The sequence below is a fragment of the Maylandia zebra genome, linkage group LG16 (genome assembly GCF_041146795.1).
Source record: "Maylandia zebra isolate NMK-2024a linkage group LG16, Mzebra_GT3a, whole genome shotgun sequence".
Taxonomy (NCBI): domain Eukaryota; kingdom Metazoa; phylum Chordata; class Actinopteri; order Cichliformes; family Cichlidae; genus Maylandia; species Maylandia zebra.
The window spans coordinates 35,085,509-35,112,868 of record NC_135182.1 but is presented as its reverse complement, the minus strand read 5'-3'; the positions used below and the strand labels follow the sequence as shown (position 1 = coordinate 35,112,868).

General features: G+C 41.3%; 1 protein-coding gene across 4 annotated transcripts in view; it reads left to right on the top strand.

Annotated features, from left to right (window-relative positions):
- Positions 1-27,360, top strand: part of LOC101471429 (partitioning defective 3 homolog B) — a 231,506-nt gene that overhangs the window by 24,513 nt on the left and 179,633 nt on the right. For 3 of the 4 annotated variants that reach the window (XM_014409193.4, XM_076875376.1, XM_014409192.4), the window contains exon 3: positions 23,614-23,767. In XM_014409193.4, coding sequence (XP_014264679.2) covers positions 23,614-23,767 — 154 coding nt within the window. Of the gene's footprint in view, positions 1-23,171; positions 23,324-23,613; positions 23,768-27,360 lie in introns of those variants that run through there. The other variant, XM_076875377.1, reaches the window with a different exon arrangement.

Below are 27,360 nucleotides of genomic sequence, written 5' to 3'. Positions count from 1 at the left end.
CCCGTCCACCTGTCTGTCACCAGTCTTTCAGCCCTTTGCGCCAGTTTGTTAGAATAATCATCCAGCACGGCGCCACACAGAGACCCAGCTGCTTCCCTCGGGGAGGAGTCCCACACTTTTGTTTTAGAATCTGTTACAACTTCTCGTTTCTGATGCTTTTGAGACGCTCAGAGAAAAAGTGATCGTTACTGTCGAGTAAATCTGAAGGACCAAGACTGGTCAAGTTTAGGTCACCAGTCTCATTACACTGAGATTTGTAAAAAGGAATGAAGGAACATTTGTCTCTGGGTAAATTGTGTTGTTTTGCACCGCTACAGATGCATTTTGCTCCGTTTTTATTGCTCTTTTCTGTGCATAGTGGATGTTGTGTGTATAACTCGGTTTTTTTGTCTAGTCATTTTTGTTTCTAATTATTTTTTTAGTTGGACTGCAATATGCCGATTACGTTACCTAAGAATCCTCAATATTTCACTTCCTCAGACTCGGACACTTCCTCACTATTTGCTAATTCTAATGAGTTTTGACAGTTGGATGGAACTGCATTAAACTTTGGCCCGATGCACGTGTAGTTTCTTTATTAACTACCATTTGAAGCCCATCTGTATGTCTCAAAGTCTGACTGCTTAATGCCGTTTCTTCCCATCAGCCGGCCAGACATAATATCCACCACTCATGCTTCAGTCTTCATCAGGTAACAGCCCACACAGTGTGTTCTGTGCTCGGGAGCTCTGGTTGTAATCAACATAAAATATTAGAAGCTTGGGCTGGTGGGGGCTAAATGACTCGAGAAGGGCAGGTGCCTTTCGGTTTAATTAAAGGCAGTCATTTTCAGGGGTCCTGAGGATATAACCCCAGGGCTGCATGAGAAAAATTCATTTTAGAATGATCAATCAGACTGAAAGAAACTTTCTTTATTTTGCCACTTCTTCGTGCAGAGTTTCTGTGTTGCACATGTGCAAAAATCAGGTGATGCTGCTCACTGAGCGTGCCCGCGGCGAGAGAGCAGCCACACGTACCTGCGCTGGTGACCAAAAATATAAAAACACAAATGAAAAAAAATGGACAGAGGTATGAAAAGTCAGATTCTTTAGTAACAAAGTTGCAAAGTTGGCAACAACATGAACTGAAGCGTGTTAATCAGCTGTGAGTCAGACAGATGTCAGAGGCCCACGCTGAGATGGGGAAAAACATGGATCCACATTAAAAACAAAAAGTCTTGAACTGTGTGATACCAAAGATGTACCCAGGAAATAAATCGTAGCCAATAATCGGAGTGTAGATCAGGCGTCTTTTGATTTAAACAAATGTTAATAAATGTGATCAGTGCTGCCTGAAGCATGTTTTTATTATAAACTTTGTCTGTGGTCTCAGCAAAGCATCTGTTAGAATGAGACACACACCTCAGGCCCTCCAAGGTTTGGAGGCCTATCTCCACCCACCACCATTTCCCCTGCCGGTGGCGGACTCCCTCAGGTGTCGGTGTGTTGGTGGTTCTTTGTGTCTGGGGGTGGGCGTCCGGGTACACACCGGCTCACTCCTTGGCGGCCGCTTGTCGGGGCCTGGGGCCTGGGGCTCGCTCGGGCCCCTTTGGAGGTGGGGTGCCCCCGGCCTCTCGGCCTAGGGCTCGGTCACTCAGGCGCAGCTGGGGGCCGGCGGAGCTCACGGGCGCGTCACTGCAACTCCCCCTGACTTCTGCTCCGCGGCTGCTGGGCGAGCCCTCATCTGGGACTCTCCTCAGCTCTTACTGGGACAGTGGCGCGGCTGCCCCTCTGTTGGTCTTCCTTGGTCTCTTGTGTTCTGGGGGCCTCTGGATGTCTGGAGTTTTGATCTCCTCCATACCCGCTTCACACCCTGGAGGACGGGGCTGTGGCCCCCCCACACTCCCTAGCAGATCATTACATGGAGAAACCTTTGGAATGCAAGCATGCTGATCCACACAGGTATGCACACATGGGTATTCACAGACGCGGACTAAAGCTTTCTTGGCTGCTGCCTCAAAGCACACTGTGCGCTGTCTATCTTGCGTGCTGCACAATATCGTTTATTACTTAGTAAATACTGATATCTATGACTAGCTAGTTTATTGTGATGGTGCTTTGTTTTCTCTATTATTATGTTGCTCTTTGTTGTTTGCTGTCTCCTCTGTTTGTTTTTGTTTGTTTGTTTTTTTTTTTTTTTCTTCTCCATACAGGTGACCCAGGAGTTCTTTTTTTTTTTTTTTTTCTCTCTCTTCCCCCCCCTTCTCACCGTCTCTTCTCCCCTTTGGTTTTCTTTCTTTCTCTCCCCCTCTCTCTCTCATTCATTCCCCCTGTCCTATTTATTTAAAAAAAATTAAAAAAAAATAAAAAAAATGACAAAGGATGAACTGAAGCTCTGCCATCACGTAATGTCGCATACTGCTGTTTCTGATGTCATTTTAAAACAAAAAAAAAGAAGAAAAAAAAAAGAATGAGACACACACACACACACACACACACACACACACACACACACACACACACACACACACACACACACACACACACACACACACATCAAGAGCACTAATGACTAAAAAAATCTTTGACATTGCACTGCTTCATATGTCACAAGCACATCTTGCTTCACTTGATCAAATGCACAGATGGGTAATACAATATCACTTGTTTTGAAATGGTCTGTAATGCCTCATTAGTTTGATTGCTTACAGCCTGTCACACACGATGGGCAGAAACAATAAAAGCAGAGCAGACAAAAAATTAAATGGCTGTTTTAATGTTTTAATTTAATGGTTTAATTTTAATATTGCTCATTTACGACAAGAGTGACGCGATTAGATCGTTTCACTGAGACACAGATACACATGCACGCCGAAGGCTCCGCACGCAGACATACTAATGCGTATATACACACACACGCGCGCACACACTTTTCAAAAGCAGTGGAGTGGAATAATGGACAAGTCAACGGAATAGTGGGCAGATTTTATCATTCACACTCTCTTAACCACCAGCCATCTGCTAAATGTATGCATTCTTATCGTTGTGTCTGTGGGTGTGTGTGTGAATGTGTACAAACGCACACGTGTGCACACGAGAGGCCGGATCAAACACTTTACTCGACGGTGCCGTCCAGTTCAAACACAACCGTTGCAGTTACAAATCAATGGGTAAAATAGTACAATAGCCATGTGACTGTGTTGTGTGATTTAAAGCCAGGCCCTGTTTGCAGTACTTGAGAGGTTAATACTCGTGCAAATACTTGTGTGTGCTGTTGATTCTGCACTTTCTTTGCAGTGATTTTAGCTTAAATTTGCTCTTTACAACAGTTGGAAAACGAGATAAAAGGATGAAAATAAATTGCAAAGTAATTAAAATAAACTCCAGAGTCTACTACAATAGCAACATTACAATAAACTGCTGGCCTCAATTTTTCCCAATTAATGGAAATTTTCCCAGCTAAAGGTCACTCAGGCTTGGCTCATGTATCATTATCTCTCTGTTACATTGAGAGGTTGCTCATTATGACAGGATAAAGAGGAGTTGGACAGTTGGATTTCCTTATAATGAACCTACATGCTTCCTCTCACATGTCTACTTTTTCCCAGCTCTTTGTGCTGCTTTTCAGCCTCTCCACAATTTGTCCTCATCATTTTTCTCTTTCACTCTTACTCTGCCCAACACTACCTGGCAATATATGGTGTGGTCTCGATGATACAGATTTTATCTCTGTTATTTCTCTAATGCTTATTATTCTTTACCCTGTCCTGATTTTTCTAGCAGTATTTATGGAGCTTTGGTCCCCTCCCTTTCCTCTCACTCCCTTCCCTTCGCCCCTTACCTCTTTCTTTCCTCTAATGAATCCAATCATTTTTAAGTCACACCTTAGTGTGCTAGCATGTATGTGTGTGTGGACCCTTCATTTGTCAGAGGCACAGATTGGATCCAGGCCTGATACATATGTTGACCCTTAGCCAGGAACCAAGGGGGTTAATTGAGTAATGGTATTTGAGAGAGACGGAAAAATAGAGCGAGACTAGTGGGAAGGAGGACGAGAAATAGACAGCTAGAAAGAGGGGATTAGGAGAGTGACAGTGAGACAGATAGGTGCAATTTGTAAGAGCATATGAATGAGAAGCAGACGGCTGAAGGAGGAGAAAGGGGTTAATTGTTAGAAGTGAATAAAAGGGAGGCAGAGGGAGGCTGGTAATTAAAGAACTGTGGAGGAGAAAGTGAAATAAAGACAAATGTGGGGTTAATGGTAACCGTGTGTGAGGTGGGCATGAGGTGACAGCAGGGGGCATCTTATCGGCAGGGTATGGAGGGTTGATTTTAAGTGATGGTGAAAGCATTAACAGAGCGATTGAAATGAAACAAGGCAGAGGGTTCAATTATTATGAGAATAAACAATGAAGCCTGAAGTCTTCATGGACCTCGGCTCTTAATTAACAAAACACAGCCACACCTGGGACCCGCATACAATAGACGGGCACATGGTACGGCATCAAATTGTGTGTGTTATGAAGTCTACCTCATTATGGATTCATTGTGATGATGAATTATCTTAATGAAGTGCCTGAATGTGGGTTTCTGAGAGATGGACTGGCTAAATGACCGAATAAATAAGAAAAGCTGCATCGTCTGATCTCAAGACGGCACTCTGCCTTCTCTCGCCTCTGCTCACTGCTTTGACTTAAGGACATGCAGGGCATCTTATGCTATTTTCCATACGCTTTAGTTATTAAATCAAACTGCTTGTCTAATAGTTAATGTTTTTCCTTTGGCTTGAACGTATTAAGGAATAGACATGCCAGTGAATTTTTATTAGAAGCATTTAAATGTTGAATTTTAAGACTAAATGAATAAATAGGTTTGGTGGGTTTAATCTTTAATTTTTTCACTTATCTTCAGTCCACTCCTTTTACCTGACCACGTAACACTGGCTTATATCACTGAAGCATATAAAGGCATCTAAAAGAAGGGATGAACCAGTGTTGTGTCTACATGTAACAAACTTGGCAAAGAACCAGTTTTAACTTGTGCCTTTAGGCTCTTTCTTACGAAAAGCCTTCCTCAAAAAAAAAAAAAAGTTTGTTTCCATTTCTGTAGTCGAATCTACCAAAAATACCAACGATAACGCAGTTTGATGGCCGTTTGTGCGCCAAATGCCTGTTGGTTTAAAACAGGGGTGCCCAATCCCGGTCCTCGAGAGCTACCGTCCTGCAGCTTTTAGATGCATCCTTGTTCCCACACACCTGAATCAAATGAATGGCTTGTTATCAGGCCTTTGCCAAACATGATGGCATGCTGAAGAGGTAATCAAACCATTTGATTCAGCTGTGTTGGAGTAGGGATGCATCTAAAAGCTGCAGGATAGTAGCTCTTGAGGACTGGGATTGGGCAGCCCTGGTTTAAAACTTGACATGAAGTGTGTCCTTACAAACACTGAGATGAACTGTATCTGAAATAAACCGAGAGCTGACTCAGGACCTGAGAGGATCTGCATCACTTGCTTCAGTTGATTCACTGAAGCCTCATCAGAAATGGTCTCAGTGGAAGGGAGTCTGCAGCCATCTGTGAAACATGGTGGAGGCTGTGTCAATGATCCCAAACACCACCAATGTAACAAAAACATGCCTCGATAGAAAAACACACCATGGAACACATCAGTCATGGATTGGCCTCCCCAGAGTCTGGACTGGAGGTCTGACCCACTCTGACTCCTGAGAAGCAGCTGTGGGATCATCTTGATAGAGGACTGAACAAAAGGCAGCTAGGCTGCAGTGAAGAACAAAAATGAACTCTCAGGCTTTTTATAATTGTGCAAACTCTGTTTTTGGATTATGCTCTATATTTCCATGTACGCTTTTACCAGTCTCAACAAATTGCTACCCAATTTTCTCAGCAGAATATAAAGAAATAATGGGTGACACAAGTCTTTTGCACAGTACAGTTTAAAAATCTCTTACACGGAGTGTACCTGTCAGTCTCAATTTGTTCACTGTGGTTAGAGCACAACAGTGCAGACAGCATAATTTGCTGCTTGAGCTAATAATTTAAAAGGTTCAGTTCGCAGCCATCCACGCCTTAGGGCTGTTTAAAGATAATGTTTTTAATCTACCTGTGAGATGTCAGGCTCAAGGTGTACCTGCACACCGGGCTGGACTAAATTGGATACTCCTAGACAGGTTTTAGACTACTTTAATAATAAATATTGTTTGCTTTTGAATTAAAAAAGATTAATAATTCCTTTTATTATTTACATTTGGTCAAATCAAATATAAAACAGTGCTGTAGTACAATAACTGTATAGTCACGAATTGGCATATTTTACAGAAGCAACATAAATAAAATCAAATTAATCCTTTGCTCTATAATGTAGCTTATTATATACTTTGATCCTTTCAAATGTAATCTGGGCTTGTTAAAGTTACCTAATCACGTGATCGGATCCATGTTATGGATCACTACTATCCAGCTCTCCCTACACTTCCTTCAGTGTTGAGATGGATTTGATTTGTGGTCTTATGCACAGACAATATGATCTGTTTAGAGGACTAATGTAATCACTGTGTTCTCTATGAGCTCCACTCGTCACCTCAATCACAGAGATGTTGGAAGGACCACCTATCACGTCAGCCCTTTTAGAAGAAAAAGCAGTCAGTGTGAGGTGTTGTGATCTCTCACACACACACACACACACACACACACACACACACACACACACACACACACACACACACACACACACACACACACACACACACACACACACTGATCTGCAGAGCTAACAGCAGTTCACAGAAAGATTTAAATACGTTGAGAGAGTAATATACCGGGTGGTGAGAGCTTTATGAAGAGCGAACCTGTCCCTGAATGTTTGAGTGATGTTAACAGGCTCATTTAATACCCTAACCTCTCACACGCTCACATGCACACACGTGCACACTGACACACACATCATCAGCTCCCTGAGTAGGCGGCACATAATTTTCGTCACTCACCTCAAGTAGGTGGAGGTAAGACAGGATGATGGAGCAGTGGCAGAAGGAAATAAAGGAGTAACTGTCATCAGCATGAGAAACATATCCAAAGCTTATGAGAGGTCAGAGGTATTAACGCCGACTTTTTCTCGGCTTTTGCAAGTTGAAATTAATTGAATTTTCGTGCTCATTAGTTGTTTTACATTCCTTGTTCAGATAAGTACGTTGAAGTATTAATTTCAGAGTCAAAAACATCTAATGCACAGTCCCCCACCTCTGCTTTCTTGAAGATCTAGCCTATTGGACCAGCTTCTTGTAGTTAATCCCAGCTCTGTTGCCAAGCACGAGATAATGTTGAATATTTTTAAATAAAGAATGATGACATGGAACATCTTTATTTTTGGCTGACGGCACTGAGCAGATGCTGCAGAGAAGATCTGGTCATCTTGCATGCTGTTGCTATGAGACTGGTCACACATATTTGCAACCTGTGCTTGCTGCTAAAATTGTGCCCGACGCTGTATCTCACACTGTCAGATGCATCCAATAGAACCACAATCCAATGGGAAAAATGAACAAATCGCTGCTTTGTGAACTTGGCCACTGCGAGTAAGGTCTTGTAAACGGTGAGGTTCTACATGGGGTGCCTTTGTTGGGAGTCTAAAGCTTTTAACAAGGAAATTTTCTAAAACCTTTGTCGAGTTGAGAGAAACACTGGAAAACTATTTTAAAGGAAGCAAAATATCTTTGTTAAGTTTAGCATAAATTGCTCTTGAGTGCTGGATTATTAGCAAATGTCCTTGACAGCAAATTGATAGCAGATGAAGCTGGGTTTTTATCGTGTGTATACAAAGAAGTCTAGCTTTAAACCTTTAAACAAACCTTCAAACTTCAATCTTTCTTTTCTTATCGTGGATTAGCTCCGCATGGGAAGAGAAGACAGAGCTGGACTTTGCATAAAATCACTGTTGCGGTAACAATCGAGTTAATGATTTTTATTAACACTGTATTTGTCACGGGTTGCCGGGGCAAGCCGTGTGAATTTAACAAAGGACCCAAGATGCGGATATGCAGTGAAGTGAGAGGGCTTTATTGACACACAACTCGAGTGATAACAAACAAAAGGAGAGAGTGTGGCGAAAAACTGAACTTAGACATAAACTACACTGGAAAAACTAAAACCTAAACACCAAACCTGAACACGAGAGAAAGCAACTTGCAGGGAGAATTCACAGGATGACAGCAGGAGATTCACACACACGAAAACACCAAATAACACAGACGGACCAGCAACGAGGACGAGGTAGCACACACACTATAAATACATACGCCAGGAATCAGGGGATGAGAAACAGGAGGGGAACACACCTGGAAGACATAACAGCTGACGAGGCAGGGGAAACGTAAACAGAACACACTGACATAAGACAGAGACCTTCACAATAAAACAGGAACTTACACATACAAGGACACGGACTAAAAAATGCGGACTTAACACAGGAATACATGGGCAGAACCGAATAAACAATAACCAGAGGAAGAACAGAGCCAAAATCACAAAACGCTGGGTCAAAAGGACCCAGGATCATGACAGTATTGCACAGTTGTTTTATTAAGAGTCAACATGTAAAGTTATTTTTCTATGTGCAGTATAGAAAACATAAGTGCACGATGCTAAAGTGGACAAAGAGAAACTTTGCAGCAGTGTGACTGTCAGCTCAATAACCAGCACAGGTATATCACGTATATATGGTCAGCTGACTTTGGTACGTGAAGCTTTGAGTGTGACTGTATCAGAAATTGCATTTTAGTTTGTTGGTTGCATTACTGATTTTACATGAGCCCGGATTATGCTATGCTTAGACAGTTTACCTTTTGCTGTGTATTTATATTTGTTTCACACTAATAACATTAGGAGTAACATTAGACTTTGGTCCCATCAAACTCCTGCTGAGCCAACCTGTCGATTGGTTGAAGAGCAGTTGACCCAGGATTATCTTGACTACTTGTTTGTCCGTCTCTGTGGTTTGGCAAAACAAAAAACTATTGAAAGGAGTTAAAACATTGAATGGGATGGCGTTGTCTTCAGAATCAGACTCAGAATACTTTATTACTCCCTAAGAAAATTATGTGGGTTACAGTTGCTCCAAGACAGTAACAGTAACAGACTAAACTGTGTAAACAATACAATATGTTACAGATTTACAATAATGCACTAATATATACAAATACTCCTGCAAGTCTTTTACTAGTCTTCAAACTGGTCGCAGTTTTGCAACAATGAACAGGTGCACTTGAGTTAATGCTCATGGTCTAACAGCGATAACTGTGAAGCACTTCAGCTCATGTCATGAGTATCATCAGTTTCGCTCTGGCCTGTTAGATACAGGCAGCATATTTATATGTAACTCCATATTGTTTTACATGCAATACACTCCCAGTTTCACATACATCACAGTTTAATAGCTTAAAAAAAGATGGTACAAATTGATGTGGTGTTTACTACTTTCTATCAGTCAAAAGTAGTAAATCCTCCAGAGAAAAATAATGTACATATATGACCAACATTGTTAGAATTACAGCTAATCAGCGTATCATTGTTTTTGTCTCTGCCGGCTGTCAGAGATGATTATTTTGACAATATGTGATGATTTGATATTCATTCGATTGTTTGCTGTTGTTGTTCAGCATCATCAACGACACCCAGAAAAAATTACCAAAAACAATCCATGTAAAACATTTTGTGATAGTTTGATTGTCACAACTGGACCAATAGGGACGCTCTTTCATTCTGCTTTAGGGTGGGTCAAATAACCTTTATGTCATTCATGTGAAATGTTGACTGGAACTGATGAAAGCAATGACAGACATATGAAGGACCACACCATCAGTCCTACATTATATAGTACGATATAGCAACCCTCCAGCAAAACACGTCAAAGGGGTTTTTAACAAGTTTAACAAAGTTAAAGTCGTTTGTGTTTGAAATGTACAAAATAAAAGAATACGAGCAGTCTGTCAGTTTGTATATGTTTGAAGAAAGCATCATTAACATAAATCATTACATCTCATTTTCCACTTTGAGATGTATGGAAGCCCGTTTCCGCCACAAAAAAAAAAAAAAAAAAAAAAAAAAAAAGGATCCATAACTCAAAATTTCGAGTTATTTTCTCGAAATTTCGAGTTACTTTCACGAAATTTCGATTTATTAACTCAAAATTTTGAGAAAAGTAACTCGAAATTTCGAGTTAGCGCTGCCAATCAGTAATCTACGTGAATGACGTAGATTACTGATTGGCAGCGAATCAGTAATTCGTCAGGAATGAATTTCCTCGTTACCCGGAAGCTGAAGCCCTCAGCTATAAATGCTACAGCTAAGCTACCAGTATTACATCCAGTCGTGAATGCACAGATTGCTGAGTGTTTTCAGCCTGGCTTCACAAATGATGAAATCCCTGTGTTATTAGCTGAATCACATGGTGTTACTATCAGCAAACGTACTCGCGAAAGTGCCAATTTGTTGGGATCCGTTTTTGAGTGCGCGTTCCTCTGCGCCATATGCTTCCGGGTAACAAGAAAGCGACCTCATTCACGTATATTTTTGATTGGCAGAGCTAACTCGAAATTTTGAGAAAAGTAACTCGAAATTTCGAGTTATTTTCTCGAAATTTTGACTTATTAACTCGAAATTTCGAGTTATGGATACTAGCTTTTTTGTTTTTATTTAGTGGCGGAAATGGGCTTCCATAGAGATGGCTAAAATGTGTACAAGCAGGTTTAGATCTACTCTGTAATTCTTGTGTGTTTTTTCTGTGTGTATCTGCATCAATATACGTGCGCACGGCACAGATCACGATTCAGGGCTGTCAGCTTCCAGTGATTACCTCTTAGAGTTTTGACCTACAAATCCCTTAGAGAACAACCACCAAAACACTGTGTGTGTGTGTGTGTGTGTGTGTGTGTGTGTGTGTGTGTGTGTGTGTGTGTGTGTGTGTGTGCGCGTGTGTGTGTGTGTGTGCGCGCGCGTGTGTGTGTGTGTGTGTGCGCGCGTGTGTGTGTGCGTGTGCAAAAATGTGATGCACACACATGTGTGTGTAGCCTAATCACTCACATCTCACACATCCAGCAAATCCTACTTCAAAAGCCTCTCATACATTCATTGTATGTGGAGATCCGACTGAATGAGATAAGATGCTGGGGGAGGAGAGGATGAAGGAAAGACAGCTGGATAAATGAGCCGTCAGAGGCTGAAGGTGCTGTGAACTAAACCTTGGCATTGATTTAAAGATTGACAACTTTTTAAGGCTGTATGCACAGCGCTTCAGCTTTGACATCATTACACATTTTCTTCAACAAGACCATAGCTCCATGTGCAAACCAAGGTCTATAAAAAAGGTGTTCTGGATAGAAAATACCAAAGTCCTTTGTTTTGTATTGAGATTCTTTGGGAGTCAGCTTTTTTTCCCCTTTTTGATCTTTCTGCATATAAGAATAAAGACCCTGATGTTAATTTATCTCATCTAAAAACACAAAAACTGCAGAAAAATGCTGGTTAAATTTAACTTTGTGTGTAGCCTGCTGTGGAGAGAAAGGAGCGGGGCTCTGTTGTGGTTTTTCCTCATTTTTGGTCATATACATTTTAGGCCTTCCACAAACGAGTACTTTGATAGTCGACTAGTCACCGATTATTTTTGCGATTAATCAACTAGTCAGATCATGCATCCATTGGACGTAAAACGTACAGCTTATTGCACCAGCAGCATCTGCTCTTGTATAACTATCATTAGCTTACAGCTTGAAGTGTGTAAGGTATTTGCTAACTAAAAATAAAGACAAGATAATAGTTTATCCATCCGGCCGGGTCGCGGGGGCAACAGCCTAAGCAGAGAAGCCCAGACCTTCCTCTCGCCAGCCACCTCCTCTAGCTTAAACACCTCAGCTGGCTCCTTTCAATGTGGAGGAGCAACGGCTCTACTCTGAGCCCCTCACGGACGGCTGAACTTCTCACCCTATCTCTAAGGGAGAGGCCGGCCACCCTTCGGAGGAAGCTCATTTCCGCCGCTTGTATCCACGATCTCGTTCTTTCGGTCACAACCCACAGCTCGTGGCCATAGGTGAGGGTAGAGATGTAGATCGACCGGTAAATTGAGAGCTTCGCTTTTACACTCAGCTCTCTCTTCACCACAACGGAACGATCTGTCTGTCGATCTCCCACTCCCTTCTCCTATCACTCGCGAACAATACCCCGACATACTTAAACTCCTCCACTTGGGGCAGGAACTCATCCCCGACCCGGAGTTTATTAAACTTTTAATAAAATTTGCAGATTGTCTCAGTGGAGTTTAATAAACGCAGCCGTCTCCTCCTTGCTATCTAAAATATAACAGGAAACTGAAGTATATTCTCCAGCATCTCACACTTCTGATAATCAGCTGTCTGCTTGACGTTTATTCAGCTGTGTAAAAACTATAACTTTAATCTCATCCAAACAGATTTACTCAGGAACAAATAAAACACTAAAAAAAGCCAAACAATAACAGTTTTAAGTTATCTAAGTGACTTATATATCATGCTTAACCTGAGTAGCGAAAGTCCGCGGGGAGTTTGAAAACGATTTGCCGGGAGTCCGCAGTTCTCGCCGGCTCTAGTGAGCCTTGGCCCCGGCTAGCTATCGAGCTAGTGGGTAACAGACGTCTCCGAAAACGTCAGCGCACTTTTGCAAAAATGTGATGTCTTGATAAACTGAGCAGATATTTGAAGTTTACACAGCTACATTCTCGCCTGAAAATATGTTAAACGTTTATTTTGTCACCCAGAAAGAATAATAAGAGTAATATAGCTGGCGCCATTGTTGGAAACTGGAATTAGCTGAGCCGTGCTATGATTCTGGGATCGGCTGGGCCACAAAGGATACACCCAACCCATCCTTCAAATCTGGGGAAAAGTAGGACGCATTTGTCGGCTGAATTTGCAGAAGTCTTTGAATTTGGAAAGCCTTCGTCACGTCGCTGTAACGTAATCGGCCTTCAAATGCGGCCTCCAAAGGATGCGGCCTGAATTTGGACACAGCTACGATACCGGAGTTGCTTCTTCTTCTTCTGGGTTTAACAGCAGCTGGCAACTTTGTACATGCAGTACCGCCATCTTCTGTTTCAGTCCGTTATTACACTCTTAAATCCTACTACTTATTCCTGCGTCTTTCAGGATCTTACAAGGCTTTAAACGACACGTCGACTATTAAATTTGTCGTCGACAATTTTGATAGACAACGTAATCGTGACTAGTGGACTGTGCCAAACATGCTGGTGTAGCATCATCCAGTACAGCCACAGTGGTACTGGTACATTCACAAACTGGATGGAATAATGAAGGAGGAGGACTATGTCCAATTTCCTCATCTTCACTTCAAATCAACAGCTAGATGCTGACTGTGTGTTTCAGCAGGACAATGATCCCAAACCTGGATAAAAACTGGTTTTGGAATGGATTAAGCTTCTGGAATGGCCCTACTGAAGATCTGTAGATTATACTGAAAAGTCCATGCTGGGGAAACCCGCCTAGTTAAATAAATTCTGTTTCAGCCACTGGCGAGAAGAGTGGTCAAACTTCCATCCAGAATTATGCCAGGAACGTGTTGATGCCTACCAAGAATCTGGTCAAGGTGCAACCAAATATTAGTGGGGTACTTTTGGTCCCATGTGGATTAAACAAAATCCAAAATAAATTCTTAATTTGTGCACTCAGTTCTTGTTTTTTAAATCATTAATAATGCATGCTGTATAATTCTTCCACTCTGGAAAATGAACAGTTCAAAGAAATCATTAAAAACCCTAATTGGCCATCGACCATTCAAGCCGATGATGAGTGCATATAAACTTCTGACCACAACTGTGTATACTTGTCTAAAGATTAATGATATTAAACATAGCCAGAGTTCCAAATAATGAGATCAGGAAATGGGCGAGTAGTCCATGTGATCCACAAGCTCAGGCTCTAAAGTGCTGGCTTCAGACAATGCACGTTTGGCTCTGCACACTGTATCATTTAGAGCTAATATCCGTAATAAGGTCATCACAGGCACACAGCTCTGGCTGTGAAGACAGAAACCCCTCCCAGCCTCCTGTTCAGACCTTTTCTTTACAAGGGGAGGGCAGACAGAAGAAAGCTGGTTTGAAAGGAAGGTGATGGGAACTAAAATAGCTGGTTTCAGACTCTGGGTGAATTGTTGTTCCAGCATAAGAATAATTAGAGTGTCTCTTAAATTGTAAATCATACTAAGCTACTGTAGTGGAGTACCAGGTACTGGTTGGTTGGTGCAGGACCAGCTTGAAAACACTTGTCCAGAATATTCGAATCGGCGCGATCATTATCAGTTAATAACACAGATTTGATGATTTCCCTCATTTTCATTCAGCAGGTGCCTAAGCAGTTATCACTGGTTACAGGCTCTTCTGGCTTATGAGTGCTGTTTTTTTAGACAGCTACTGGTAGATCACTGAGAATATGGCCAGTACAGAATGTGTCCATCTGTGCCAGTGTGTCTCCATAATGCTGTTCCATATGGCCAATCGTGGTCTACACACAGCCTCGGGGAGATGGTGGTAGATGGTTTACACACACACACACACACACACACACACACACACACACACACACACACACACACACACACACACACACACACACACACACACACACAGAGATATTCTTTTTCATGCACAAACATAAATGCATATATGTGGGGATACAAACAGTCATGCACGCAAATATGAATGCAGAGGCGTACACACACCATCTGTAGGACAGAAGTTTTCATTATATTTTGGCGTTGTGACAGACACTGAAGTTCAAAAAGTCACGAACAGTTGCGCTGCTTTACTCGCGACAGTTTCAATTTTTCTGCTTTCTCTGTCGTTAGATAACTCTGTATGTCAGCTATAATATGTTTCCGTGTGCGTTGTTGTCTGGCTGTCTAACAGTTGGAACTGTGTGTCTGTGGACCCTCTTTGTCTTTGTGTCTGAGTTCTTTCTTCGCAGTATTTCTGCCTCCCATTCATCTTTTCCTTCCTGTCTGTTTTGTCTGGATTTCTCATGCTCTGCTGAGAGGCAAGGTGACTGGAGATCAATAGAGGAAGAGAACTCACATGCGCACGAAACTACACAAATACACACCTACACACCGCTGAAACTGCTGAGCAGTGGAATTTCATTCATCTATATTCTCTGTACAGACACAACCCCATCCTAATTATCGATTAGCACATCAACGGATCGATTGTAGCAGAGAGGTCATACTCAGTTTGTCCGTCTGTGTGTGCGTATAAATATTTTTGTCCCTGTCCTTTGGCATTTATGCGTAAGGTTAGCATTTACATCCTTTGGGAGCGAATGTTTTCTCATCCGTGTTCTGTTGTTAATGTTTGACTCATTTTAAAGCATGCAAGAGAATAAAAAACGCACGGTAGGGGACAAAAGCGAACCCTTAGGAATAAAACAGTCAGATTAAACAGAGTATCGAGACTGAGAGAGCGAGCGCGGGTGTATCAGATTCATGTGTTAATCGATAAGCTCTTTGTTGCTGTGTGGGGATATCCAATAGAGCAGAGTGCTGGAACATGATGATTTACATCAGCCGATTTGTAAGGAGCCACTATAACTCAGAACATCACAGCGGATCTTACAACTGTTAAAACATTTAATATTCTCAAAATAAGACCTTAAAAGTATCGACTGGTTGTCAGATGTCTCGCATGTTTTTTCCTGACCTTTTATGTGATCAAATAAATACAGTAACATCATAAATAACTGTCAGATGTGTAAAATGCTTTGTATATGGGTCTAATGTTACAGTGGAGGTTTTTTTTTTTAGTGTGAGTTGGATGTTCCTCCAGTACACTGGTTTGTTGCTCCGGCGTGAAACAGGAAATAAATCAGCATCGCACACCTTTACTTACATTCTTGAGCCTCAACCAAAACACAAACACAGAAAAGCTAAACCTACATGTCACGTGACATAGAACAGCCATAACTTACTCCTCCAGGTACACATTTGGGCAGAAATGTAGCTCTGTGGTTAAAACACTCGAGAAACAGTGTGGTGAGCTTCAAACACAACAATGAAATCCACGCTTGGCTATTCCCTTCTGCTTTACATCAAAGTGAAGTCAGGTTTTTGGATTATTTGATTGGTGAAGTGTCCACGTACCCCAGGTGGAGCAGTTCGGGGGTCTCGTTCGCGAGCTGTGGATAAAAGCGGCAGAAACGAGTGTCCTTCGATGAGTGGACACCTGAGTTCTTGAATGCGATGACTCGACTACGAGACGATGTAGGGTTTTTAAAATTGGTACCATAGGTGCATCTAGCAGGAGGCTGAGTGTTGGCACTGTCAGCCTACTGTGAACATAGAAAAGAGTCACATAGAGTCAAAAATGACACATTAGTAAAAATACCATTATAAGCAGGTCAGTAAGTCATAATTGGCATTTCTAGTTTTTTCCCAAACTTTGGTTTCTAATTCTGATGAGATTAAAAGACAAGCACACACTTAAATCTACGGTAAACTCAGAGAACCATGTCAGAGGGGAGAGCGGCTCAGCCGAAGAAAGAAGCCGTGGAAAAACAGTGTAAAATGAAAGGAGGCAGGGAGGAGAGAAGTGGGAAGCAAAGGAGGGAAGGCAAAGTGATGCCAGAGGGGGAAACGGGGCTGAGCAGGAATATCTGCTGATGAAAGAAGAAAGGCCAACTTGTAGCCTCGAACAGAAGAGCTGACCTGCCTCAGGGTTCATTCAAATTCTCTTTGTAATCTGCAAAATTTATGCACGAATATTTTTATGGTCAGTACATAGAAACTCGCTCCACTTTAAAAGTATTATTTCTCCTGAGTGTTGTTCCTCAAGCTTAGCTTTAATCTGCTGCTCGAGTGACCGTAGCTGCCCACAGCAGCAAACCAGATGTTTGTGGTTGGTGCATCACAATTATGTCACATGTTTTTAAACTTTGGCACTACACCTAAATAACTTAAAGAGCAGGGAGTGAAATAACAGATAAAACAGGATCGCAAGCTTGTAAAGTTGTCTGGTAGTTTTAAAATGTGATGAAGTGTTTGTGTTTTCCTCTGCTTCTGGGTCATGTCTTTACTTATCTCTTTTTTGTCGAAGTAGTAGACTCATAAATGACACAAAAGCAGACTGTGAGGGTCAGGTGTGTGTGTGCGTGTGTGTGTGTGTGTGTGTGTGTGGGGCTTGGAGGGTGCAGTTTTGTTTGAGCGTGACTAGGTGGTGCTGTCAGTCTATCCTCTGTCAGTGTGTGTGTGCTTGTTTGTGTGTCTTTCTTCTGTGGTGTCAGAATAAAAGCTCTGTGAATTTTGGGCCTGGCACACTTATTTATTATCCTCAATTTTATTTGGTTCATCTGAGTTTATTATTCACATTTTTAAGAAAGGCATCATGAAAAGCAGTAAATTAGCATATTTGCAAAAAGAAAAATGGAAAATTGTTATTTGTCGATCTTGTTTTTCCTTAATCTTCGTTTCTATGTGTATCGCACCCAAAGCCATCTCCAAAACCAGCCTATAAAACAATCAGTAAAACAACATCCATAAACTATTCATGAAATACTCACAGTTGTGGTCATGTATGACTCTTCTGATGCAGCTGTGATGGAGTGGTCATTGCTACGGATATTGCTGACTGGATAAGATGCCAAAGTACGCACACAGACACACAAATACACACTTCATCATCATGGATTTTTTATGGTAAGTGGTTGTGAGTGGAAATCAAAGGTCAGTGGTGTGCGGATAGCTTAAGCGTGTTTAAAGATTGTTTTGTTTGGGTGTGAAAGTGAGAGTCCACATACTGTTTGCGAGCCGTGGATGTACTCGTGCATTTTTCCTGATTGAGGCGTTTTATCGATCCACACCAAACCAATCAATCAGGCTTTAATCGAGCCGATTAAAAAGCATATCATGCGGAAAAAGATGGTAATGGAGGTGTGTGTGTGTGTGTGTGTGTGTGTGTGCATGTGCACCGACGCCAGTTCTGGACTGCTATTAATTTACCCATATCAGTTTCATTCACTTCATAACAGAGGCGGCTCTGCACTCACTCACATTAGGAAGTGCTGAGCAGTGTAAACATGGTGCATCATGTAAAACACTGAAGTGAAGTTACTTTAGTAGTAAAAGTGATTCACATGTTTAGATTTTATTTAGTCAGTGATTACTGTTGTTTGCTAAACTGCTAATAATAACAGAGGGTCGTTCACTTGTAAACTGTGAAAGTATTAATTAAAAATAAAAGGCCTAAAATTACACGTCTTTTATTATGAAAAGACTTGGTGCCAAAAATTAGATGTTCAGTATGTAGATCAGAATGAATCATGGAAACATGCAAAGGCTTACGATTAAATGTGACGTGTAAGTCTTGTCACCTGCCTCTAAAAAAGAACAAAGTATAAGAAAGTATTTTTGAATTAAGACTCACAGACAATTAAAAGACATTTCTACATGATGCTGTCAGCAACACGATCAAAGTAAAATGTGTGTTTGACAGAAGAAGAAAGAAATAAACAAAATTTTACTGCCATTGTCTTCTTTGAGTTTTAGATGTTGAAGGTTAAATATTATATATATAATTACACGATTGAGATGAAGAGTCGCAGAGAGAAAAATTACAGTTCGTGGTAATAAAATGAGTCAAATTTTGACCCAAGTTGTTCAATATTTTTCAGATGTGTGACAGGGAATCAGTTTTCAAATTTCCTCTAAATAAAATGTGTGTGCTCGGCGGGTGACGGGTGAGCAGGGCTGGGATTGGCAGCGTGTAACTTTTCATTTTGCTTACACGTCATTGCATTTGACACAGTGACTCTCTGACAGTCTCCAGTTGCAGGTTTGCTTTTTGCTCTCTGACATCCTGTAGGTTTTTACAGTACCACACATCTGTCAGTCTGCCTCGTTATTATCTTTATAAGTCTCTCTCGTCTCCGTCTCTCACGTTCTCTGTGCCCATTTGTCTTTTTCGGTGCTTTCGCTCGGTGCGGTCTCACCTTTCCGTCTCTCTCATCCCGCTCTTCCTCCCATGCTCAGGCTGTGGTGTCATTTTGTTTGGCAGGTCTTTGAGTTCCCTGTTGAACAGAACAGAAGCAGAGTCCTCCCATATCTGCTCCGCTTGCCTTTCTTTTCTTCCCCCCTCAGCTTTTTAAGAGACTTGGCAAGGCTCTGTTGAATTTGTCTACACATTTTTCTTCCAGTCATCCTTTCAGATGTTCTTTTTTTAACGATCTCTGCCACGGCTCTGTGCGTGTTTTCATCTGGAAGCTATTAGTCTTGTTCTTAAGCAGTTTTCTGGTGAGGAATGTGAGCTCTTTTTGTTACGTTGTGCCAACACAGACATGGCTGGAAGTATTATCTTTTTAACTGTCTGTCAGTTTGTCCCGTCCTCTTAAACATGTTGGAGGGATTTCTCTTACTCGACACTAATATTGATTCTTACATCCAGAAAGTTAAATGTTCTTCTGATGGTACATTTCTTTGATATGTGTCAAGCAGGTACTTTGTATCCATATTGTAGAAGTTCAGAATGAAAAGAAAAACTGGAACAGGGTCCAAAATAAAAGTAACATCCCTTTCATCACATTTAGTGGGTTTTTTTCATCTTCCAGTTGATTGGTACCCTAAACCAGCGGTCCCAAACCCCCGGGCCATGGCCTCGTACCGGTCCGTGAGTCGTTTGGCACCGGGCCGCGAGAGTGGAGGCTCGGGTGTGAAATTTTTGGTTTTCAGGGTTTTTATTGTTAACTCGGTTTCCCTGGGTCTTTTCCGTTTTGTAGTCGTGCGTCTTATTTTGAAAGAAATGTTTATGTGTTACCATAGCGACCTGAGAGCATTAAGGGGCAGAGAGGAGGATGTTACTCTCAGTGTTGTTGGTGCATTTCTGGAGGACGCTGCTAATAAAGTTACACAATTACACAGTGAATTCACGTTTATTATAATGTTTACAAAATCCCACCGTTTTTGTCTTGGTCGTATCGTTTTATTTTGTTGTATTTATCCGCGACACCTTAAAGGCCGGTCCATGAAATATTGTCTGACCGGTCCGTGGAGCACAAAAGGTTGGGGAGGTTGGCGTGAGTAATGGGTTGAACAATTATATTCTCTTCCACTAGAGGGCAGTGCAACTACCTGCTCTAATTAAATGGGTTGCCAGCTGCTAGTAAACAGAAGAAGACGAAGCAGAAATTACACAATAGTCACGCTGTGAGACGATACAGCGCGTAATAGCAATAGATAAATATTTGAAAAGAAAAAGTAGTCAGTCTGGTCCTGGAGAAAACTCTGACCCAGGTGAAGGCCCAGCGTGAGTAGTGGTCAGAATAAACCAAAAGGGGTATACTGGGGACAAACCGAACCAATTCTACTATGTCTGGTTTGGGGAAAAATATCAATATGCTTTTTGTCACATTTTTGGTTGGTGGTGTGCCGTGTGATTTTTCTAATGTGAAATATGTGCCGTGGCACCAAAAGGTTGGGAATGACCTGGGGAAAAGGATTACAATGTCAACAGAAATATGGCAAAAAACGAAGATTTGTTACGAGAGGAAAAATTGAGTAAGACAAAGAGAGAAATCTGTGTTAGACAGATGGAAGTGGGGAATGTGACAGAACATGAATGTGTGAAAGACGGAGAGGCCTGGATTGTGCTGAATAGCTGGTGAGATTTGCTGGGAAGATGGCAAGAAAGGTGCGATATTGTGTAACTTGATACTATTTGGCTCTTCCAGGAGAAAAAGCAAAAGTATGTACAGATATGGGAAAAAGAAAGTACACCCTCTTTAAATGAAAGGAAATAAAATTATTTAAAATGATTTAATTATGATGAACTAAAAATCCGACAGGTTATAATTTGTTTAACAAAAACGAAGCCAAAGTGTAGAACCATGCGCTAATAATGAAATGCGCTGGATTAACTGATCATCAATAAGTCATGCCGCCTCTATAAAAGCAGGCGTTTTGGCCGTTTGCTGATTGGGAGCAATGATCCAGGTGATGAGAGCCAGTTGTTGCTGCTCATCAACCCAGGAATGTCTATTTCCAAACTGTCTGAATTTAATTGGTCTGCAGTAAGAATGCGGATTCACAACATTGAAGACAGAGGCCGGTCTTCCCAGGAGTGAACGTCCCAGCAAATTCAGCCCGAGGTCAGACTGTGAAAAGCTCGGAAAACCTACAGAAAACAAAACGACTATCTCAGCTGTATTCAAGTTCATGACAGTCCAAACAGACTGGGAGAGAAAATCTCTTCTCTCTAAAGAGAACATGACAAGACCTGATCTGAGCAAACTGCAAGACTTCTGGAGCAAGAAGTTGACCAAAGGGGAGACGTTTGATCAGGATTTGCACAACACATCACTTTGCACCACAGGACCTGAACCCGTCTGTATACTAAAGTATTGTAGAGCTAAACATGAAGCTGTCTGACAGCTAAAGCTTGGGAATAATTGGGCAATGCAGCAGGACAATGATCCCAGGAGCAGTTGTGAATCTGCACATCTATGGCTGAAAAAGAAAAGAATGAAGTTAGTGTAATGACCCAGTCAAAGTCCAGACCTCAACCCATTGAAATGCTGTGGTGGGTCTGTGTTACTAAGCAGAGTGGGCCAAATTTCCACCACAGTAATGTCACAGACTGATAAAGTCATACAGGAAATGAGTGCTTCCAGTTACTTCTGCTAAAAATGGTTCCACAAACTGTTTAGTTCCCAGGTGTATGTAGTTTTTCACTTGCTGCTTCTGCATCTTGACTTAGTATTTGTTAAAACAGTTATTCATCTCAAGTCGTATTTACTGCATTTAGTAAAGACGCATTAAAGGCTGAATCATTTCTTATTACGCCCCCATCTGTGTTTTTATTGTTGTAGCTTCAGGTTGAGCAGCAGACGTAGAAGTGTAAAGATACACTTCTAGGTCTTCTACGATTGAGTTGACAGCAAGTTGTTACATTAACCTCCTAAGACCCGAACTCTTCCACGGCAGCATTTTTGATTTCTCTTTGATATTTGGGCTGATTGGGACCCAATGAATGTAAAAACAAAGAATGACCAGATATTTTTTTTACCTGATTTTTGTTTCTTAGGAAAAATAAGAGCCACATATGAGGATATTTGTTTAAAATTTCGATAGAACAGTAGCAGTATAATGTACTCGTAAGTGGATATCAGGCCCTTGTAGAGCAAAATTGAGTATTTTGGTCTAAATAACCCAAAATGTGATGTCCACATATGTGGACGCCAGGTCCTAGGAGGTTAAATAATAGCATCCCAACAAATGTTAACACCGACCTCTCCACAAACAGTGAGCCCAGGGAGAACACTGAGGTGTCTTTGAATTACTGTGAGACTAAAAACAGGTGGATACTCAGGCAGGTCCTTAAGTCCTGTCACACTAAGCCTCTTCTACAGAAAGCTGACAATTTGTCACTAGCTGACAGTCCAGGCTCCAGTTGCGTAGGTGACACCTCTAATGTATTTACCAACCACTTACATGTCAGTCTGCAGTGTCATTCACTCCTATTAGTTGTCACTTTAATTGCTTCCCTCAAAACTGAGAGTTTAACTGTGGACCTGGTCCTTATTTTACTTGTTGCTAGCCTCTTCCTGTGTGCCTGTTGTATATGAGAAAGTTATAATAATGAGGTTCTGGAGTGTTGTATTAATTACAATTGTGAATTGCTGCCAGCTAATGCAGCGTCCCAATCATAAAGGGTGAAAGGTGGGGTCTGCTAGCAACACACAGTGGAAAGGGCTGTACACAGTGATGTTATGATTGTGGAATTACAGTAACTTTTAGTAAAACTTTACATCAAAATATATCGCCAAAGAACCCAGATATACAGAAATACACTGGTAGATTATTGTTCCACTGATCCCAGTCCATGAAAAAAGATTGCACTGAGGGAACATAGTAGCATCTGCCTGAGTAAGAGACAGCAAACAAATCCTAGTTGTTGTTGTGTCCACTGTCACATGAAGCCTCTGGCTTTGCTGGCAAAGTCTCCTTTCTTTACTCTTAGCCACTATGGACACGATGCACATAAACACACACATGCACACAGGGCTATTCAGACTGTGCGTGGAGGCCCCTAGAACACAGTGTGGACGAGCTCTGTGCAACGTTAGGCTAAACACAGACTCGGTGCAGTGCTCAATAGACAGGGATCCCACTATATAACCCAGCTAGAGTTAGCACAGTGCGCACACATGCACAGAGGACATTAATGGAGTCAGTGGTTAATCAGTAGGACACGCTCTGTCACAGGCATGCTGGGCTCGTTGGATGTCCTCTATAGCGTGCTCATCCACAAGGTAACACGTTGAGTGCTTGTGCATGCAGTAAACCAAACAGAGCTTCTATTGTTTGTGGTTTATTTAAAGAAGCCAGCAGGCTGTTTATGGATTAATGGTGAAGTATGGGCACTGTTGATATCCATATGTTGGTTGTTATCTCTTAAACCTGCTTTGTTTTCTACAATAGGTAGTAAAAAACTTGTGATATTATGTCCTAAAGCTTTACTCTGCTGCAGTTATTGTTTACATGTGAAAATACCAAAAGCAGAAAAACCTAACCTGCTGCATTTTGTGTGTTTTCCTGTAAGCTGATGGCGGTTTATGAGGAACATGAAGCCCAGCAGAGGAGCACGGCTAACACAAGCCTGGCCCCGAGTCCTGACCACTACCAGTCTGAGCTCTCGGTTTTCCAGCCAATCACGGGAGGAGAGATTGAAGTCAATTCCTCAGCACTCAAGTCCAGTGAGTAATATTTGTGTTTCCGTCTAAAGCAGAAATGTGTTCTGAGCAAACAGGCCAGTGTGTCGGTGCTCACATCAGCCATAATGGACTAAACTAAGCAGGGAACCACCTGCGTGTGAAAGACTGCAGCTGCTAATATAACTCCTGATCTACACACTGATTCCTCTTCACAGCTATATTAATGCACTTAAGGAGCAATTAATGTGGACTAAGTTGGCAATTATATTTAAGCATGAGGCAGCTTACACTGACAAGTGGGTAGTGGGTACTATTGCAATCACTGTTTGAAAAGAGCGTAACCCATGTTTTTGTAGCTCATCTTCACAGCATGAGTGAGTCTATTTATAAAAACATGTCCAGCTGTCTTTGTGAGAACCCGTTTGAGTTTTAGACCATTACAGCAACTGCATTTTTTCATTTTTCAAACTCCTTTGAGTTCAGATTTTGTTTCAGGGTTTAGGTAACAACTAGGTCAGGGTTAAATTGAGGCTTTGACTCTTATTTGTGATGGATAAATGTAGGAGTTTGAAGTTCCCACAAACATACGGACACGGAGTGGAGCAGGCCGGCAACTTCCAAACAGCCTCACCTGCACCTACCGCTGCCCCCACCAGCACAGCCACCGAGTTTGAAGTAGTGGTTTTGATATAGGCAAAGAAAAGCTACACAGATTATCTCAGATTATCCAGAATATGTGAAATGAAGACATTGTTTGACCCCCACAGCAGATTGTCTGCGAACCCCAGCTTACACCAATAAAACTTAGTGAAGCTTTCTAATTGTCACTGAAGAAGCCAAAGGTGTCCTGAGCTCTCCGTGACCAAAATCAGTCAATATCTTCTTTCATTTAAATAAGAGACCTGAGCTGTTCACATTCTGGGAACCAGGAAAAACTAACTGCATGACTGCTTAGCTAGCTAGCTAATGGTGTGCTGTAAAAAAGACTGGTGTGAGTAACTCAGAGAACAGCTCCAGTGCTGCTGCGCTCTTGTATGGATTTAAAAAAAGTAAGAATCCTGATCATAAGTCACATGAAATATTAGTTTTACAGTCAAATTTTAAATCCAGTAAAACTTACTGGATAATAACCACATGCTGTCATTAAAGAGTCGCAAATTTTGGGAGTAATGTTTGACAAGTCAGTTGTTTTGGGATTTGCGTTACATGATCTTAGAGCGAATATTAACCCTTTAAAGCCGGTCGGAGCGGACACGCTCCGTTTTGCGTAACTATTTTTAAATCCCTGTAGAACTGCAACCACGTAAGCTAGTGCAATATTTTTTTTTGCATATGAAACTGGAGGAGTTGTACTTACATCTTATGCCATCAGCTTGTCCTCGGTCACGGTTTCCTTCCACATATAGCTTTGCAAAAACTGCATAAAAAGCACTTGCAGCAACAAAAACATAATATTCCAGAAACAGTTTGCCGATCCGATCAGCTGTTTGTAACACTTCCTACGTCCATCAGCGCGAACTATCGCATGTCCTCCATGTCCTGCCCGAAACCGGAAGTGACGTCAATTTGCGGAAATGTAGTTTTTTACCATCAGGGCCTCATGAGCCTATACTTGTGTTTTTAAAATTTATGTTTGACTTCATGACTTTCTGTGTCGTTTCTGGGATGCTTAGAACTAAAATTGCACTGCTGGAAATAGTTTATTTTGATGCACATGCTGTTTTTTTGCAAATTTGCATTATAATATTTATTTTCATTTTTCCTGCAGTGTATAAAAATTGGTGTATTTCAAAAATAAAACTATGAAGACACTTAGTTTAAATTTCCTGTGGTGGGAACTATTTTGTGCAACTTTTGTATTTACAGTTTTGAGGGATATGCCTCTTAAATTTCTCTAACTAGAAATATATGGTAAAAAAACAAAAACGATTTTACATTTTTTTTGTAGTTTATTGCACTTTTTTGTCATTTATGTAATTTCTAGGCACTTAATGCAGACATATTATTAAAATTTGGGCTATAATGGTTGTATTGATTTATATCAACTTGAAATGCTCCCAAAAATTGCACTACAGCATGTAAAAATATAATATAAGCTCTGGCGGACTTGGTTCTATGGTAGGTCTTAAAGGGTTAAAATGTAATACTTCTGTTTATTATTTGTGTATTTAAACAGTTTATCTTCAATTTATTACAAAGTACTTCATAAAGTGTCTACAAAGATATTTATTTAAGGTGTAATTTCTGGTGAGTGAGGCAGACTTTTTCATGGTGTCACAAAACCCAAAGCAAATGTGAGGAACCATTTCGCCCTGACAGACTGTGAGAGGTCAGTGTATTCTCAGTGTTGTTCAATATTTCATTTCAAAGGATTCTCCTGACAGGAACAAAAAGTCCTTCAGGAAGCTCGTTGCCTTTTAGCTGCAGCCTGCAGGTCAGTGCATAAACAGGTGAGTGAAAAGAAACAAGTTTCATCCTCCACCAAATTACAAAGGAACTCATGCAGTCGATGGTTTGAAGAAAGAATCTGTAATTTTAAAATATAAAACGTGTTTATGAGGTTCAGAGTCCTGTTCTGAACACGAGGAATGAATTCCAGCAAAGACAAAGAACAGGACCTGATAGTCAGGACAGATGAAAAAAATAAAAACATGATGGTGGCAGTGACGGAGCTGAGATAGAGACACAGGAAGAGCAGTGTAGAAACTGATGTCTGTCTGGTCAGTGTTACCTGCCCGACCTGTCTGCACGACTCTCTCTTTGCATCACTTTCCTCCTTCCTGTGTCTTTCTCGCCTTGTCTCACTGTCTCTGTCTTATTTCAAGTCCTCGTTCTTGTTTAGGAGCAGTACTGTACATGTGAGTATAAAGCTGTCACAGTCTCTTTGATTCTGCTTTGAAACAATGAAACTGTGCACCTTATGGACAGTGTCTGCTAACTTTTAGCCAAAGCAAATGTTAACATTTCTAAATGTTTTAGCAAAATGTCTCTAAAACAGTGTGACAGTGAGATATTTCTGCATTCATTGACCTCATTCTTCTCTCTGCAGCTTAAAGGACACGTCATAAACACATTGTTTTGTTTGGTAGCAGGTCATCGCACTTCTTTAGACTGAATTTCACACAATCGTTGCCACTAGTTTTATTTCGAACAGTAATACAAGAATTGACATTTCGGCTTGTAGGATATGACCTTCCTTACTCGTAAAGCAGGACTTCACTGTATGATCCAGACGCTGTTAAGACAGGAAGTTTAGTCTGTTTCAGTATGGTCGCCTGTCAGCAGAGATTAGCTGTAATGTGTGACTGTCACGGGAGATTAGAGGTAACAGAGCTCTGCAGACTATCACTGTCAGCGGGAGAAGGTCAGACTTAGGCCTCTATCACCGTCTGAGCTTTGGGCTCTGAGTTAAGTCTCTCTCTTACACGTTTCCTCGTGTTCTGGTTTTACTTTCCTGGATTTTTCTTTTCTTTTTTTGGTCTCACTTAGTAATTGACACATTTCATTCTGTGAAACGAGGGACTCAGGAATATCGAGGCTGATGAGCCCACACTGCTTAAAATCAGGAATCAAAGTGCTAAAATTCCTCAACTAGGATACATAATCAGCATTAGAACGGATCAGGAAAGGTTTCC